The sequence below is a fragment of the Copadichromis virginalis genome, linkage group LG6 (assembly GCF_057382275.1).
Source record: "Copadichromis virginalis isolate Kocher_CV1m ecotype Utaka linkage group LG6, C_Virginalis_male_GT1.1, whole genome shotgun sequence".
Lineage (NCBI taxonomy): Eukaryota > Metazoa > Chordata > Actinopteri > Cichliformes > Cichlidae > Copadichromis > Copadichromis virginalis.
Window position 1 is genome coordinate 5,958,206 of NC_140623.1, and position 16,230 is coordinate 5,974,435.

The 16,230-nt window shown below is 43.0% G+C and overlaps 1 protein-coding gene across 1 annotated transcript; it reads right to left on the bottom strand.

The window, feature by feature from the left end:
- Positions 1-395: 395 nt before the first annotated feature.
- pold4 (DNA polymerase delta 4, accessory subunit) lies at positions 396-6,020 on the bottom strand. Its single transcript, XM_085458356.1, has 5 exons — positions 5,909-6,020; positions 4,475-4,610; positions 4,096-4,173; positions 1,311-1,422; positions 396-606 (listed from the first exon to the last, which is right to left on the bottom strand). Exons 2-5 carry the CDS (start codon positions 4,581-4,583, stop codon positions 582-584), a joined length of 324 nt encoding a protein of 107 aa, XP_085314482.1. The 5' UTR covers positions 4,584-4,610; positions 5,909-6,020; the 3' UTR covers positions 396-581.
- Between the last annotated feature and the right edge of the window lie 10,210 nt (positions 6,021-16,230).

Consider the following 16,230-nt stretch of genomic DNA (forward strand, 5'->3'; position numbering starts at 1 on the left):
TCCCGCCCACCGAAAGATTTACAACCTGAGTGCCCCGCCTCTGATGGCAGCCCGGAGCCTCTCCACCAATCAGCAGGTCGTGCGACTGCTGTCGCTCAGCTCTTCGAGTGACAGCCAATTAGCACCGAATGTGTGAGTAAACAACAAACCAATCAGGCGGCACGGAAGGCGGGCTAACATGTATGCAGAGCACTGACGCTCCATTAGCCCTACTCACCTCTCATCCTCTTCAGACCAGGAATTAAAAATCCAGCAGTTATAAAAACCCTGAAGCAAACAGGTGTCAGATTACAGAGCACATGGAAGAAGCCGAGGGAATTGATTTGTCCTTCATGTGTCTTTCACTATTTATTTCAACAAACAACATTAAACTTGCATAATAAGACAAGAATAAGTCAGTTTGGGTTCAATGTGTTTATTAAAAATATTACAAGCTACTAAACCACACAAAGACAACGGCAGGGTTTAGTCGCTGGAACATGGTTGCTGTTGTACAGATTTGTTTCTTCCTCTTTTCCTTTTCATATAAAACGCTGACGTAAAAAAACCCTGGTTTTGACTGCAGTTTGTTTGTGTCCTCCTCAGAGAGGATATCCACTCCACAAGCTGAAAGACAGAGAACACAATCGTCACTCAGCCAGTGAGCAAAAACAATGAAAGTACACTTGACAGTTCTCCAAGTGTTCCATCCATCAGTGATTGGCTTTGTAAGAAAACCTTAATCATGTTTAACTTGTTTTATGTGACATCTTCAAAATGAAGCTTTTTTATTCAAATCCATTAATATTATGTTATGAAAAATGCTGGCAGCTGCCAGTGCTGCCCTCCAGCCTCCTAGCAGATACGTCTATGGTATAAATGTGAAAATCTTAGGTGATTCTCAAAAAACTGCTGAAACGGACTTTGAAGATCAGGGAGATTCGAACTCATCCGGGATTTTTAGCAGATGCACGTGTATCTCCAGAGCCTACGTCACCTCGTTCTTGAGGTATTGTCCTCATGAAGAGGCTTTTACAGCTGAGGGGCACTTCTCTACATCTCCTTAGAGATAAAAAGAGAACATTTTTAACAAAAGAAACAATGTGACCTTTAATTTGCACACTATGTTTGTGTCTGTTACGAGGTGATGTGTCTGGAACCTGATGGCTTCATGAACCCTTCTGACACAAATCAGCTTTAAGCTGTCAACATCTGGGCTGTCACTCATCCTTCAGTAATGTTTATGACCCATCATGTTGTGGTCTTTTCAAATATTCTGGGGATACAAGTGTGTGTGTGTGGGTGTGTGTGTGTGTGTGTGTGTGTGTTACCCCAGGTTGTACTCTGGGTCGGCGTGGGTTTGTAGCAGCAGGTCTCTGATCTCCTCAGGTGGGTTCAGACCATGAAGCTTTGCTCTCTCCCACCTCTGCAGCCTGCTGATACCTGACACAGACACATCAGGATGAATCATTCAGTCACTTCAGTCTGTTTTACTGCTAGCAAAGAACGGACCCAAAACTAACGCAGTGCAGTGAGCATCAGGACAACAGGCGAGCACACACACACCTAGCAGGATTACTACGGCTTACATCACTCTGGTCACTCTGCCTTGCTGTGCTAATATGGCACAAAGCACTTGAACATCCCATTTTCTATTTGCACAATGTACATTTTCAGTTTTTTAATCTAAATGTACTTATTGTTTATAATGTTTTGCACAGTCGAGGATCAGCTCAGGACACGTTTCTGTGTCTGTGTACGTCTGTGGTCCTGCCTACAGACTCGTGGGGCAGTTGTCTTCTGCGGGCGGTCACGTCATTAACTGAAGTTGAGGCGTGGCTGCTTCGATCAGCAGGTGTGGAGGCACAGGTAGTAGTTGCTGTGTGAGTCTGCTCCAGAAAATGGAGTCCCTGAAGTAGACCTCCCCACCATGTTTTTAACTTTGGTGATTGAAATCCAAGAATCCAGTCTAATTAGCACAGATTACATTTAACACAAGCATTTTGTTAACCAAGCATCTTTTTGAAGCCATTCATCCAAATTTGTTTACATCTCACTAGATCAAAGCAACATGGTGGCAGCCAAAATGCTTAAGTTGAGAAACAAATGGACTGGTCTCACATACGGCCTCTCTGCTCCACTTATACAGACGTTTACCACGAGCCTGTCACATAAACTCACATTTTGTTCATGGTTTGTCCAACAGACAGACACACAGTCACACTGCAGTGGATGAATAGTGTGCAGCTCCCTGCATGCTGATTCCTGCCTGCCCTGCTGAAACACCAGTGTCTGTCCACAGTGAACCAGGATTTACATTGGTGTGGAGAGAGTGGCGACCAAGAAATGAGCCCTAATCCCAAAACATCTTCAAGCTCGACTGAAATCTGTGGCTGTCAACATGAAAACATGCCTTGTGGAGAAAGGCTTCACAGTCACGGGATTTTTGGACTACCTCCAAATTCTTAACTTCACCTTAAATCAGCAGCTTGAAACTTGGACGCAACTGGGACTTCCAACAGTACAATGGTGCCAAACACACATTACAACTTTGTTTTGGAATACATAAAGCCCTGACCTCAACCCTACTGTAAATTCGTACACTACGCTTAAAACCCAGCTCCGTGCCAGAAAACCAACCAATTCAAATGAACTCAACCAATCCTACCAAGAAGAGTGGTAAAATGCCCAGCCACAATCGTGCCAGCAGGCTGACGATGACTACCAACTGCGTCTGGACGAGGTACGACTTCCTAAGAGAAATTCAACCAAATACTAGCAGGGTGTCCGTATATTTTTACCTGAAATCCCAAATAAATGGAAAACTTGCAGGGCAATAATTTCCAGAGGAGTTAGGGGGGTTATGACCCCCCCAATAATCAGACCCAGCCAATCAAACCCCCCCCCAATAAAATGATGAATTATCTTGCATAAATAGGCTGTTGATTTTCTTTACTCATTTCAGTTATTACCAGGAAAATAGCTGCATGTTTAATTATCTGGGAATTTACCCAGATTTATTTATTTATTCAGACAGAGCTCTTGACCGCCCCAAATGTTCAGCACAAAGTTACACCCATGAAAACTTGTATATCCAATTGTTGTTTTGAAGTTCATTAAAGGTGTAAGCAGTGTAATCATTCCACCTGGAAAAGGAACAGTTCAAAGGAATCAGCCCCAAATGATCATTTCACCTTTGGTCTTAATAAAGGTAAATAAACGTCTGACCACAGCTGCCCTGTTATAGTGATGACTGGGGTATGTCAGCGAGCGTAACAGATAAGGGGGATCAGGGTCATTTCCTGTTAATTAGGCCCATCAGTGTGCATTTTTGACAGGTTGCATGATGCTGCAGCACTAAGGTCTGATTCCACGATATCGCTCATTGTCTCCACTACAATCAGGCAAATTCATTACAAGCTGCAAGGTCAAACGTGTGTGAGTGTTGGACGTGTTTCCTCTCTTTGTTGTGATCGCTGTTGGAGTCGTAGTAAAAAAGTTACTGCACATGTTAACCAGAATCGTAACAGTAATGCAGCACGTTACTTAATTACACCCAGGAGAAAGACATTTGTTACACTACTCACTGCGTTACTTTCATGTTACTCTGTCTCATAATCATCATTTAACAATATAAACCTACAGGCTACCCCACACACCGACACACATCCCTGTCCCAACGAGGACACGCGTGATCGTTCTCTTAGTGTTTAGGTATGAACACAAAGCAAAGATGGAAAGCAGCACAAAGAGACATTACAGCGACATTACTGTAGAACGCTGCAGACGACGGCTCACTTCATCACAGGGCCGGGCTTCACTCCGCTTTAACATCACTCTGGGTTCTTGGCTAGCTTAGCGTTAGCATCCTGTCTGTGCAGGTGTTAACACCATGGTGCAGCTGATTCTGTCCAGGAGCAGTCTCCATTGTAGCATGGCACTCTCATCCTTTTGTGCAGTACAAATCGACACAGCCCCCACCGCAGGCCGAGCCATTATTCTCCTGCGAATCAAAACCAGCTGATCGCAGCGAGAGCGCAAGAAGCGATAAATGGGATCAGCTAACGATTCCAAGGAGCTGGACTGCTTCTCAATCTACCACAGCATGAATCTTACCTGTGCAGGGCCCAAAACTCCAGTCGAGGTCAAACTGTCGGAGCTTCTCCAGTTCCTCCTCTCTAACTCGGTCAGCCTCTGCTCACAGGAAGAAAGGGTCATGTGACAACAACACTCACATTAACATCAGGGTAAATATACTGGATGGATCTGCAATTTGGAACTTTCATAGAACACTCGTGCAGCAGGTTTTTGGACATGTTTAGACAGACAGGTAGATGTTCATGTGAGGGCAGTAAGCAAGCACTAAACTGATGAACCGAGGGTCACCGAGGGTCAGCATGAGATACATAATGACTATTTTTATTTGTGAATCATGGAAAGCTGCGTTTGCAGGGAATCTGTTTACAGTGACACCACAAAGAGTGCTGCTCTTCACCTTTCTGTGGGGAAGGAGGAGGAGTTGGGCTCTTCTCTCGCTTCCCTCCTTTTCTGGATCTCTTCACCACTTTGAACGAGTCCGTGATAAGTCTGCGCTTGGTTGTCATGGTGACCGATCCACAGCAGAAACACACCTGTGCAATGGGTTTTTGTTAAAAAGATGGAAGATTTCACATAAGAAACTCTCCTGCGAGCTCACCATCACTCCCTGATGTGATAAGGGCCGCCAAAGTGACGCGTTCAACTGCCAGTCAGCTATCGAGCAACATTTTCTTCAAATGAAAAAGAAAACGCTCGAGCCTAATGACTGAATCCTATATCTATTCACAACCTAAGAGTCGTGTTAGTAGCTGCTGCCTCATCACGCTCACCTTTTGTGTCTAAAAGTCTTTTCAGGTTTTTCCAAAGCTGATTGTTGGTATTTAAGCAGTTGTAAACGAGTTCTTGGCCCATCATTTGTGAAACGTTTCTCTCATGAATGACATCAAGCTATTTGTAGACAGAAAGAACATCTCTGTCACGAGGTAGAAGCTCTGATCAGTTCTTGGCTATCCAACGTCTATATAGCTGAATTTATGTAAATGTAAATATTTATATTGTAAGTGGTCAGTAAGGACTCACTGATTATAATTATACCTGCAAACAGCTCATTCTTTATTAGCACTGTTTCAATCAGGAATAATTACGCAGTAATAGCGAGTCACAAGATAAAACGGTTTAACCCACAGTTAGTGGGTGTATCACGGCTCACGTGTGTAATATGCCACATGTAAGCTTACATGTTGTATTAGCATGAAGCTGCAAAACCGACCGTTGATTTTTCTAAAACACATGAAGGCGATTATAAGCAAGCTCGTTAGTTTGGCCTTTGCCTCTAAATTCGACCGAAAAAGTGAACAATAATGATAATAATCATAATCATAACAATGACTCGTGTAGTTTTTGAACGCCTCTGACGTCACGCCCATGCAGTGACGTGTTGTGAAAAGTAGAAACGGGGACCACAGGTACGCCGCACAGGACTCACGCATTGACCAGCTATTACAGGTTTACTACCACCTGCCGATGACATCACTCCGTTTAGTTTCAGACCACTTCACTGATTTCAAGAACACGGAAGAGTCACAGTGTCCCTACTTTTCCACATCCACGGGCGCAGGAAATACGGTTCGCCGTGAAAAACACGTTCGTGTTTCACCGTCAATCTAAGGTCCAGCTTCACGTTTTAGCCGCACATCCTTCTGTGACCCAGCCTATTTATTTACGTGCGCTGTGATGGACATTTGTTTTGGTCTGTATCTTTTCACTTAGCCTAATAAATCATGTTGAGCTGTAGAGTGCACCCTGGCCTTCTCCTGTGACACGTCGTGTGTTTGGGCGGCCCCTGTCAGCCCCACAGAGGCAGGAAGACCCGAGTGTCCTTTGAACTTACCTTGTTGTTTAAGCGATAACAGCTGTTTGAAACAGATCGGCGCTTTCTCTTCTCTCAGGCTGCAGCACTTTCTTCTTCTCCCATCGTCACTGCGCTACACTGAGCCGGGGTCACTCCTTTGCTGCCACCTGTTGTTTGCTCTGCGTACTGCAGATCAGTGTGTTAAAGCGATGGGAATTCCGGATCTATTTCAAATTCAAATTTATTTGTCACGTACACAGTCATACACAGTACGATATGCAGTGAAATGCTTGGACAACTGCTCGTGACCTAAAGAGAACAAAAAAGGAAAAGGCTATGAATAAGATAGGAAATAAATATGAAAAATTAAAAAGGGTAAATTTAACTAAGAAGGAATAAAATATAAATTAAGGTTAAAAATGAAATAACTGTACAACACAAATTAGAATGAAGGGTAAATTTAACTGGGAAGAATAAGATAAAGATAAATATATAAATTAAAGTTGAAAATAAAATAACTGTACAACAAAATACAAAATACACAATACACAATATAGAACTATATAAGAATGTATGAAGAAATATAAATGTAAATAAATATATACACAATAACAGCAGCTGTACAAGTATTAACCGGAAATGAAGAATATAGTGACCAGTGTTGTGCAAAACCAAAGTCCAGAAAGTCCAGTGTGTGTGTAAGAACTGTATGTGTGGGTCAGTACTGTGTGGTGGTGTGATTGAGAGACCGTATCGCCTGCGGGAAGAAGCTCCTCCTCAGTCTCTCTGTGTTGGTCTTCAGGGAGCGGAATCGCTTTCCTGACCTCAGCAGAGAGAACAGTCTGTTGTTGGGATGGCTGAGGTCCTTCACCATCTTCCTGGCCTTGGTCCAGCACCGCCTGCTGTAGATTGAGTGCAGGTCAGGGAGCTCGGAGCGGATGGTGCGCTCAGCTGACCGCACAACCCTCTGTAGAGCTCGTCTGTCCTGCATGGTGCTGTTCCCGAACCAGGTTAAGATGTTTCCCGAGAACCGGCTCGTTCGGCTCAGTTCACTACAAAGAGTCGACTCTCTCTCTCTCTCTCTCTCTCTCTCTCTCTCTATATATATATATATATATATATATATATATATATATATATATATATATATATATATATATATATATATATATATATATACATATATAAAGCTCTGACTTGTATTATGAGTATGATCCACATCAGCCAGGCCGCTTTGCTAGCTAAAACACTGGTGTCGGCACATAAGAACGCTGTCATAGCCTGTCAACAACGTTGATTAGCTGCGTATATACGAATGTGAATCGCATCATTGGCTGGACTATGGGATAAGGTGGCATCGTTCTAATCCCATACAGGAGCAGCCAGTCACTTACTGATTAACACTGCAAAACAGAATTATTGAAGTTTTAATTTAATTTCAATTCAGGTTAGATTTTTCTTGTGCGCAAAGCAGATTTTCTGTGCACAGAGACCGTGCCAGCAGTGCGCAATTGCGCACGTGCGCAGCTTAGAGGGAACATTGCTCCCAACCAGGGTTTTAATATTTTTGCATTTTTCATTAGTTTTTATTTTTATTTAGTTTTGACTTCAGATTTTCAATTTTATATCAGTTTTAATTAGTTTTTACCAATTGTTTGCTAGTTTAGTTTAGTTTTTATTTTTTTGAAAATCCTTAGTTTCAGTTTAGTTTTGATTAGTTTCAGTTATAGTTTTAGTTGTGTTTGCAATAATTAAGTGTAACAAAATCCCAGTTTCATCATATCAGTCATGCTCTTCTGCTTATCCTTGGGTATGTTACTATTCCAGCTACCATACCCTACACCCTGGACAGGTTGCCTGTCTGTCGCAGGGCTAACACGCAGAGACAGACAACTCACATTCCCACCTATGGGTTCTTTAAATAAATAAATAAAGGCAGATGAACAACCACTGATACCAGGCAACTATAAAATGTATATCTTGGCCCCAATGAGACTATTAACTCTTGCAGCACCAGGTGTTCGTAATTTTGGTTCAAGTGAATTGATAAACTTTTTGAAGGCAATTGACTCACACAGTTATGTAGATGTCCCCGTCCTGTTGTCTCGGGATGCATCACGCTGCCTTGCCTGGGGTTAGCTTCTGTTTCTGGGGATGAGGGTTGAGTGTGCTCCCTTACCTTCTCAAGGTAAGCTAGGTTAGCCTTCTTGTGTGAGCTTTTCAAGTGCACTTTAAGGTTTGTGGGATTTTTTTCCCTTTAGAAATGTTCCTCATAATTTGTCTCTTTCCACTACAAGACACTTGCTTTATCCAAAACAGTCATATTCAAAGTAATCCCAAATTGGACTCTGGCGCTTTCTCCCGACTTTTCCTGACATGATTCTGCGCGTGGACGGAGCAGCAACACAGACGACTCGACTAACGTGCTGCCACCTGCTGGCACAATGAGACAGCAAGAAAAAAATCTGGAAACTAAACTTCATTTTCACCCTTGACTATTGTAGGACACGCACACATCAATGAAAACTAAACACATTTTTGCTATAAATTCAGTTAACTTTAGTTAGTTTTGTGAACACTCATTACAGTTTTAGTTAGTTTTCCTTTTTTTGTTTTTATTTTTATTTCCGTTAACGAAAATGTTTTTCACTTCTAGTTTTCGTTATTTCGTTAGTTTTCGTTAACGTTAATAACCTTGCTCCCAACCGACTCTTCGGGTTGTTTTGTTGCTATAATTAATTTATTATCAACAACAGTATACAATTCTAATTACTAATGTAAAAAAAAAAAAAACCTTGTGGTTTTATTGTTTATACATGAATACATGCGGTGGCCCCTAGAGACAAAGCACATACAAACTCCAAAACATGTACAAATTCTAAAGCACAAACAGAGCTACCTAGATCACTTAAATTACACAATTGAAAGCATATGTGTATTGTTTGTGTATTTATACACAAACACTCATATATATATTCAAATAATTTAAAAAAAAAGTTCATTTACCTGTTACTACCACACACCAAATCCGGCCATTGGTACTTCCTGGCTTGTGTTGGCACTAGGTAACAAAAGCTCACCACTGCGCCCGAGCATCCTGGAGCACTTCTGTTGTGTTTTGGAGTTTGTACGTGTTTTTCAACTTTGTATGTGCTTTGTCTCTAGGGTACCGTAAATATACTTTTATTTATTCACTCCACATAAAATGTAATAAATAAATCATATAATACAAAAACTATTTACATTTCAACTTTTAACTATTTAAATTTTCAGCTTTTTCCTTTTAAATAAATTTAAAGTGAAACAACACAAAACACTGCAAACCACAACACAATTAAATATAAATTAAAATATGAAAACAAAAAGAAGATGCACATTCTCTGTCATATGGACCTGCATGAATAAACTTTCTGAATCCTTTATCATCTGCAACTGAAAATAGTTGTGGATGATTACTATACCTTTCTAATGTAACATTGTTGTCCCTGGCTCTCTCTCTCTCCCTCCCTCCCGCTCTGTTCCTGTGCTACTGCAAGTGTAACTACCGCCCCTCCCCCCTCTTCCCAACACAAAGCACAAGGCTCGCATGCAGAGCGAAGCAGAAAAAAGTGCGAGAGAGAGAGAGAGAGAGAGAGAGAGAGAGAGAGAGAGAGAGGGAGAGACAGAGAAAAAAACATGGCTCCCAATAAGGCTCGCATCATTCACTTCAAAGAGCCGGCTCTAAGAGCCGTTTCGTTTAGACCAACACATCACAAGTTTTCCGCTGTATCCATGCAGGGTACGTGTTTCCGGCTACTGTGGAGGTCGCAATATGGCGCTCCACAGTGGCTGCAGCCAGACCCTTATCAAAAAAAGTGTGAGAGAGAGGGTGAGAGAAAGAAAAAAATACATGGCTCCCAATAAGGAACCGACTCGCGTCATTCACTTCAAAGAGTCGGCTCTAGTATCCGTTTCGTTTGCGACCGACACATCACTAGCGTGTTAAGAGTACACTTGTAAATATGATCAAATCTTTGTTTCACTCAGTTTATCTGGGAGAAGAAATCCATTATACCAGATTTAGCTACCTCATTTCCATCTGCAGTCTCCGGGCAGGTCAAGCAACAAATATAAATACACAAAATTACAATATATGGCCTGTATTTGTATAATATAAAGAAATCAGTTATATGAACAGAAATGGGATTGACACTTCCAACATAATACCGCAGACAGCCCAGTTAAAACCACTTTAAAACCACATAGACTGTAATGCAGCCCCATGTATCAATTACTATTTGGTTAAAGGCTGAGCAGACCAACTGGCAGGGATCCTCACCAGGCTGTCCACCCTCTCCCTCACTCATGCCACCGTTCCCACCTGTGTGAAGGCCTTCACCATCATTCTCACCCCTAAAAAGACTGGCATAGACGGCCTTATTAACTAAAGACCTATAGCCCTCACGTCTGTAGTCAGGAAGTGTTTTGAGCGGATAGTGTCTTAGCACATCAGAGACTGCCTACCTACTGCCTCCCTCAACCCCACAGATTTCATTCAGCAGACAGATGCCTCTGGAGTAGGCACAGGAGCAGTACTGCTGCAGGAGAGAGAGTCTCGATAATCCACTGTGGAAAAGGAGTGTCTTGCAATGAAGTGGGTGGTGGAGTCACTGAGACACTATCCCCTAAGCAGACATTTCATCCCGGAGACAGACCACAGCCCTCCAGTGTCTACACAAGATGAAAGAGACCAACATGCATGTTGCAACCCTACGATTTCACAGCATTAAAAAAACAAGGAAACACATTTGTGGGTTAGTGATTCCTTATTATGTTCATTAGGTAGTATTTGATTCACTGCTCGTGCAAGGTGAAGAGACAGGGGGACTGGCCATCCTACCTGTGTCAGGAAAAAGAACCTGAGTTAGAGCTGATAGAGCGGATCTTGCAGAGTCATGTGAGAAAGAGTGGAATAAAAGAAAGCTTATTCGGGTCCCTGATTAAACAAAAAGACAGATTTGGAAAGTCGAGTAAAGCTTTCAGAAATGATAAATATCCTTCAAAAGTTCTTTGACTAAAATCTCTGAGCCAGTGTTGTGGGAAAGGCAATTGTCAGTCTCAGTGAGCTTTGTCTCTGTTTCTGCTAACTCTGGTTAAAAGTGCCACAAAAAAGCTTCCAAATGAATATGAACATTTATTCAGACACTGAACTGGTCTCATCAATCTTTCATTCAGAGCCCTAACTGCACTGATTATAGGGGTGTGGTATAATCTAGGAATAACTTTAAGAATAATTCTTATCATCATAATCAGAATTTTCATAATTTCTTTGCTCCGTTGGGAAACTCACCAATTCCAGATGTCATCACATCAATGAAAAACAAAAGACTGGACTTAAGTCCTTATTTGGACCCCCATTAGCTCCAAGACTGATTACAATGTTTCCAGTGCTTCAGTCACATGGAAGCATGGAAGTGATGTTTTCAATGAAAATGATAGTTCTGGTGTTGAGCATTAAGCTAATGAAAGCAGCAACCTCTCACTGTCTCTGAGCATAAATCAGAAAATCAATACAAATCTGTTCTGTGGTATTTACTGCTCTGCGCCTGTAATCCATCCAGCCTGACACATCACTTACACATAATCTCATCTAAGGTGCAGAAGAGAGAAGTGCTGTCTCTCCTTTGTGGCTTATACAGTAAAATGCAGGAAAAACATGTGAGAGACACATTCTGTGGAAATGAATGTTGAGTTTTTTGTGCCATGATGTAATAATGAGCTTCACAGCTTAAAGTGGAACCAGGCTCTGTCTGTGCTGTCCGTGCTTTTAGCGATGTTGCTCCCTTTTCTCTTTGTGTAATACTACACCGTTGCTTAGCACATCTTCTTGATTTTTTATATATGTACGCATATGCTCAAACTAAATGATCAATCAGTATGTGCACTGTTGGCTCTTTAGAGGGCTGCATGCAAGGCTCTCTGCTTTGGTTGCACACCCATAATCCTTCACTCTGCCTAACCCAAGTCAGATCCCAATGGACACAATTATGGTGCCATGAAGTCCACTGTAGGTGGGACAAACCAAAGAGCATGATCATAAGCCTTCTCCAAATTTACACATTTAGAGTAATTGGGTAGACTGCCTCATTTTTATGGCTGTCAAACATAAAGAGATAATAGTAAACCTTAACACGGTTATTTTAAGTGTAGGAAATGCACATTTGTTTTTTCCTGTTTACACCAACAATCCTCTCAAAGATGTAAATGGACTGATTCTCATATCAGTACTCAGAGCACTCTTCCCACGCAGAGCTGCGTTGAATCTAACATTCAAACACTAACACAGGACCTCCCCTATCCCGAGCTACAGCCACCTCGTGTGAAATCCTTTGACCCTTTTAGACAGTTTGGACATAAGGGATGAGCAATCACTATATGATCAGATAACCATGAGAAACACAAAGAGATTCTGTCAGTATAAAGTTATCAAAGACAATATTTTATGCTCGTGACTAAATAACAGTACAGTATTCTCAGGTTTAATCTGCATAATGGATGAGGGTTGAAGTTCTGCTAGTAATTGTGACGGGTTCCAGTTATAGACTCCAGGAAATTAGTCTAATATCCATGAAGTCAGGAATACATGGACATGTGGGTGTGACTGTGCACTTGCATCAGAAATTCAAAGGTCGTCCGCCTGACTGGAAACGAAGCAGCTTTCTACAGTTTTTCTTTGACATTTGTGTAAACCACCTCTCCATCCACATCGTGATCTTTTTGATCTTTTTATAACCAGTCGCTCAGCCCCACGACGCTCTACACTAATTCAGCCTTCAGTGCTTCTGCAGCTTTTTGCTTCGTGTCCAGTGTCAGACCATTATCGACTCCTAGTAAGTGACTGCTTTGTAATGGAGGCATTCAGTGAGTTTCAATGGCATTACATAAGCAGCTATTAAATTAGTGGGAAATACTATCTCCTGGATGTGGTTTGTGGTGTGTATCTGGATGTGGAGACTGATCCACAAGCTTGAAAGTAGCCTCTCATACAAAATGACTTCTGCTCTCTTCGCTTTGGTGAGCCTTTGACATAATGGACATCACAAACCTTGCATTGTTAAATATTTATTAGGGAATTAGTCAGTGCTGTCCTGCACTGGCTCTGTAAGTGAAGTCATATTATGAAGTTGAAATGATTCAGTTTGCATTCGATGTTTTTGTGGTTAGGGTACGGTGCCAGCTATGAGAGTGTGTAATAAACAGCCATCAGCATGTTAAAGCTTTACAGTCAATGATGCAAACAGAAATAAATCAGCTGTTGTATTTTGTTGTATTTCCATTCTTTTCATTTTCTTTGTTGTAAAGCACTTTGTGATTTTTATCTGCGAAAAGCGCTATATAAAAAAATTTTACTTACTGACTGACTGCAACTGTTTGAAAGGAAAATAGGCCCCTTTCTAACAGTTTTAAACTGGTTTACTTGCACTGGTTTCCAGTAAATAGGTGTGTTAGTAATAACAGGCTTTACTCATCTGGTTTCCCTGTTTGTACGTCTTGGTCTCAATGTTAGCTACTTCTGGTTTTATTTAATGATGATAATGTACACTTTATTGATCCCCGTGGGGAAATTCCTCTCTGCATTTAACCCATTCACTCAGTGAAGCAGTGGGCAGCCTTTGGGTGCCCAGGGAGCGGTGTGTAGGGACGTTACCTTGCTCAGGGGTACCTCAGCTAGTTTATATTGTCTCTTCTCTCTGGGTACTCTGGCTTCTTTCCACAGTCCAAAGACATGGAGTCCATGGTGTTAGGTTAATTAGTGATTCTAAATTGTCCATGGGCGTGATGTGACTGCGAACGGTTGCCTGTCTCTCTTTGTTACCCTATCACTCAGAAAAATTATGGTTCTTAAATGGTTCTTCAGATGTCTTCATGGTTCTTTAAAGAACCATCATACGTCAAAGAACCTTTTTATTTTGTGGATGGTTCTTCAGCTATTACAAATGGTTCTTTAAAGAACAAAAGGTTCTTCATCCTTAGCTATCTAAGTTTGATGGTGTAAATGGCATAAATATTTAGGTAGGGGTGGGGGGGGGGGGGGGGGCACACACACACACACACCCCTAACCCCGCAAACCCATTATGAATATGGTGAGTTAACAAACAGTAGACACAATACACACATTCAAATACTGTACTTTAGTTTTAAATTTTAATAAGGTATTACTATTTTCTACTCCAAGGCATTACTTTTGAGATTATTATATATTTTTGAAAATATAGCATAATATCCTTGAATCGCTACCTTATCGTGGTGGAGGGGTTTGTGTGTCCCAGGGATCCCAGGGGCTATGTTGTCTGGGGGCTTTTGCCCCCTGGTAGGGTCTCCCATGGCAAATTGGTCCTGGGTGAGGGACCAGACAAAGAGCGACCATATGTTCTGGACACTTGGGTAAAGAGAGGGGCTGAGCTGTCAACTGATCACCACCTGGTGGTGAGTTGGATCAGGTGGCGGGGGAGGACGCTGGACAGACCTGGTGCACCTAAACGCGTAGTGAGGGTGTGCTGGGAACGTCTAGCAGAGGGGCCCCAGTCTGCGAGATCTTCAACGCACACCTCCGGCAGAGCTTCAACAGCATTCCGAGGGAGACTGGGGACATTGAGTCCAAATGGACCATGTTCAGCGTCTCCATTGCCGAAGCTGCTGCATTGAGCTGCGGCCGCAAGGTGGTTGGTGCCTGCCGTGGTGGTAATCCCCGAACCAAATGGTGGACACCAGAGGTGAAGGGAGCCACCAGGCTGAAGTAGGAGTCCTATCGCGCTTGGTTAGCCCGTGGGACTCCGGAGGCAGCCGACAGGTATTGACAGGCCAAGCGGAATGTGGCTCGGGCAGTGGCTGAAGCAAAAACTCGGGTGTGGGAGGAGTTCGGAGAGGCCATGGAAAAAGACTTTCGGACTGGCTCGAAGAGATTCTGGCAAACCGTCAGGCGTCTCAGGAGAGGAAAGCGGTGCTCTACCTGCACTGTGTATAGTGCTGGCGGAGCGCTGTTCATAATTTTTATGGAGAGGATTTCTAGGCGCAGCCAAGTGGCGGAGGGCTTTCACTTTGGTGGCCTCAGAATCTCATCTCTGATTTTTGCGGATGATGTGGTTCTGTTGGCTTCATCGGGTGAGGGACTCCAGCTCGCACTGGAACGGTTCGCAGCCGAGTGTGAAGCAGCGGGAATGAGGATCAGCACCTCCAAATCTGAGGCCATGGTTCTCAGCCGGAAAAGGGTGGAGTGCCCACTCCGGGTCGGGGATGAGTTCCTGCCCCAAGTGGAGGAGTTCAAGTATCTCGGGGTCTTGTTCGCGAGTGATGGGAGAAGGGAGCCGGAGATCGACAGACGGATTGGGGCTGCAGCTGCAGTAATGCAGACGCTGCACCGGTCCGTCGTGGTGAAGAGGGAGCTGAGTGTAAAAGCGAAGCTCTCAATTTACCGGTCGATCTACGTCCCTACCCTCACCTATGGCCACGAGCTGTGGGTAGTGACCGAAAGAACGAGATCGCGGATACAAGCGGCAGAAATGAGCTTCCTCCGAAGGGTGGCTGGCCTCTCCCTTAGAGATAGGGTGAGAAGTTCGGCCATCCGGGAGGGGCTCAGAGTAGAGCAGCTGCTGCTCCACATCGAAAGGAGCCAGCTGAGGTGGTTCGGGCATCTGACAAGGATGCCCCCTGGGCGCCTCCTGGGTGAGCTGTTCCAGGCATGTCCCACCCGGGGGAGGCCCCGGGGCAGACCCAGGACACGCTGGAGAGATTATATCTCTCGGCTGGCCTGGGAACGCCTTGGTGTTCCCCTGGATAAGCTGGAGGTGGTGGCTGGGGAGAGGGAGGTCTGGGCCTCTTTGCTTAGGCTGCTGCCCCGGTGACCCGGCCTCGGATAAAGCGGATGAAGATGGATGGATGGATGGATAGCATAATGATAATACTAGTTATTGTAAACTTCACGTACATAACCTAATGTCAGCTAGACCGAAATTAAAATGTAATATATTGTTAAAGTCACTAAAATGGCGCCTGAAGCCTGTTGTGGCGTGAGCTCTGTGTCTGCTCTAGAAACTCTGAAATTCTGTAGATCTGAGCCATACATTAAATACTCACATGAACCTGCACTTTGAATTCTGTATGAGCTGTATAAAATACAGCTATGCATAAGTGTTTTGAATGAATAATTAGATTAGATAACTCTTTATTGTCTAATATAGAAATGAATAGAAATGTGACATGAGAAGGTGTGTCTTTGACTGTACCTGCATAACTTATTTTTGGACTAGTTGGCAAGTTATGCTCTGGTCATTTGATGTTTCCAAGCTAATGTTCTTTTGTAATATAGTTAAATTTTCTTTGT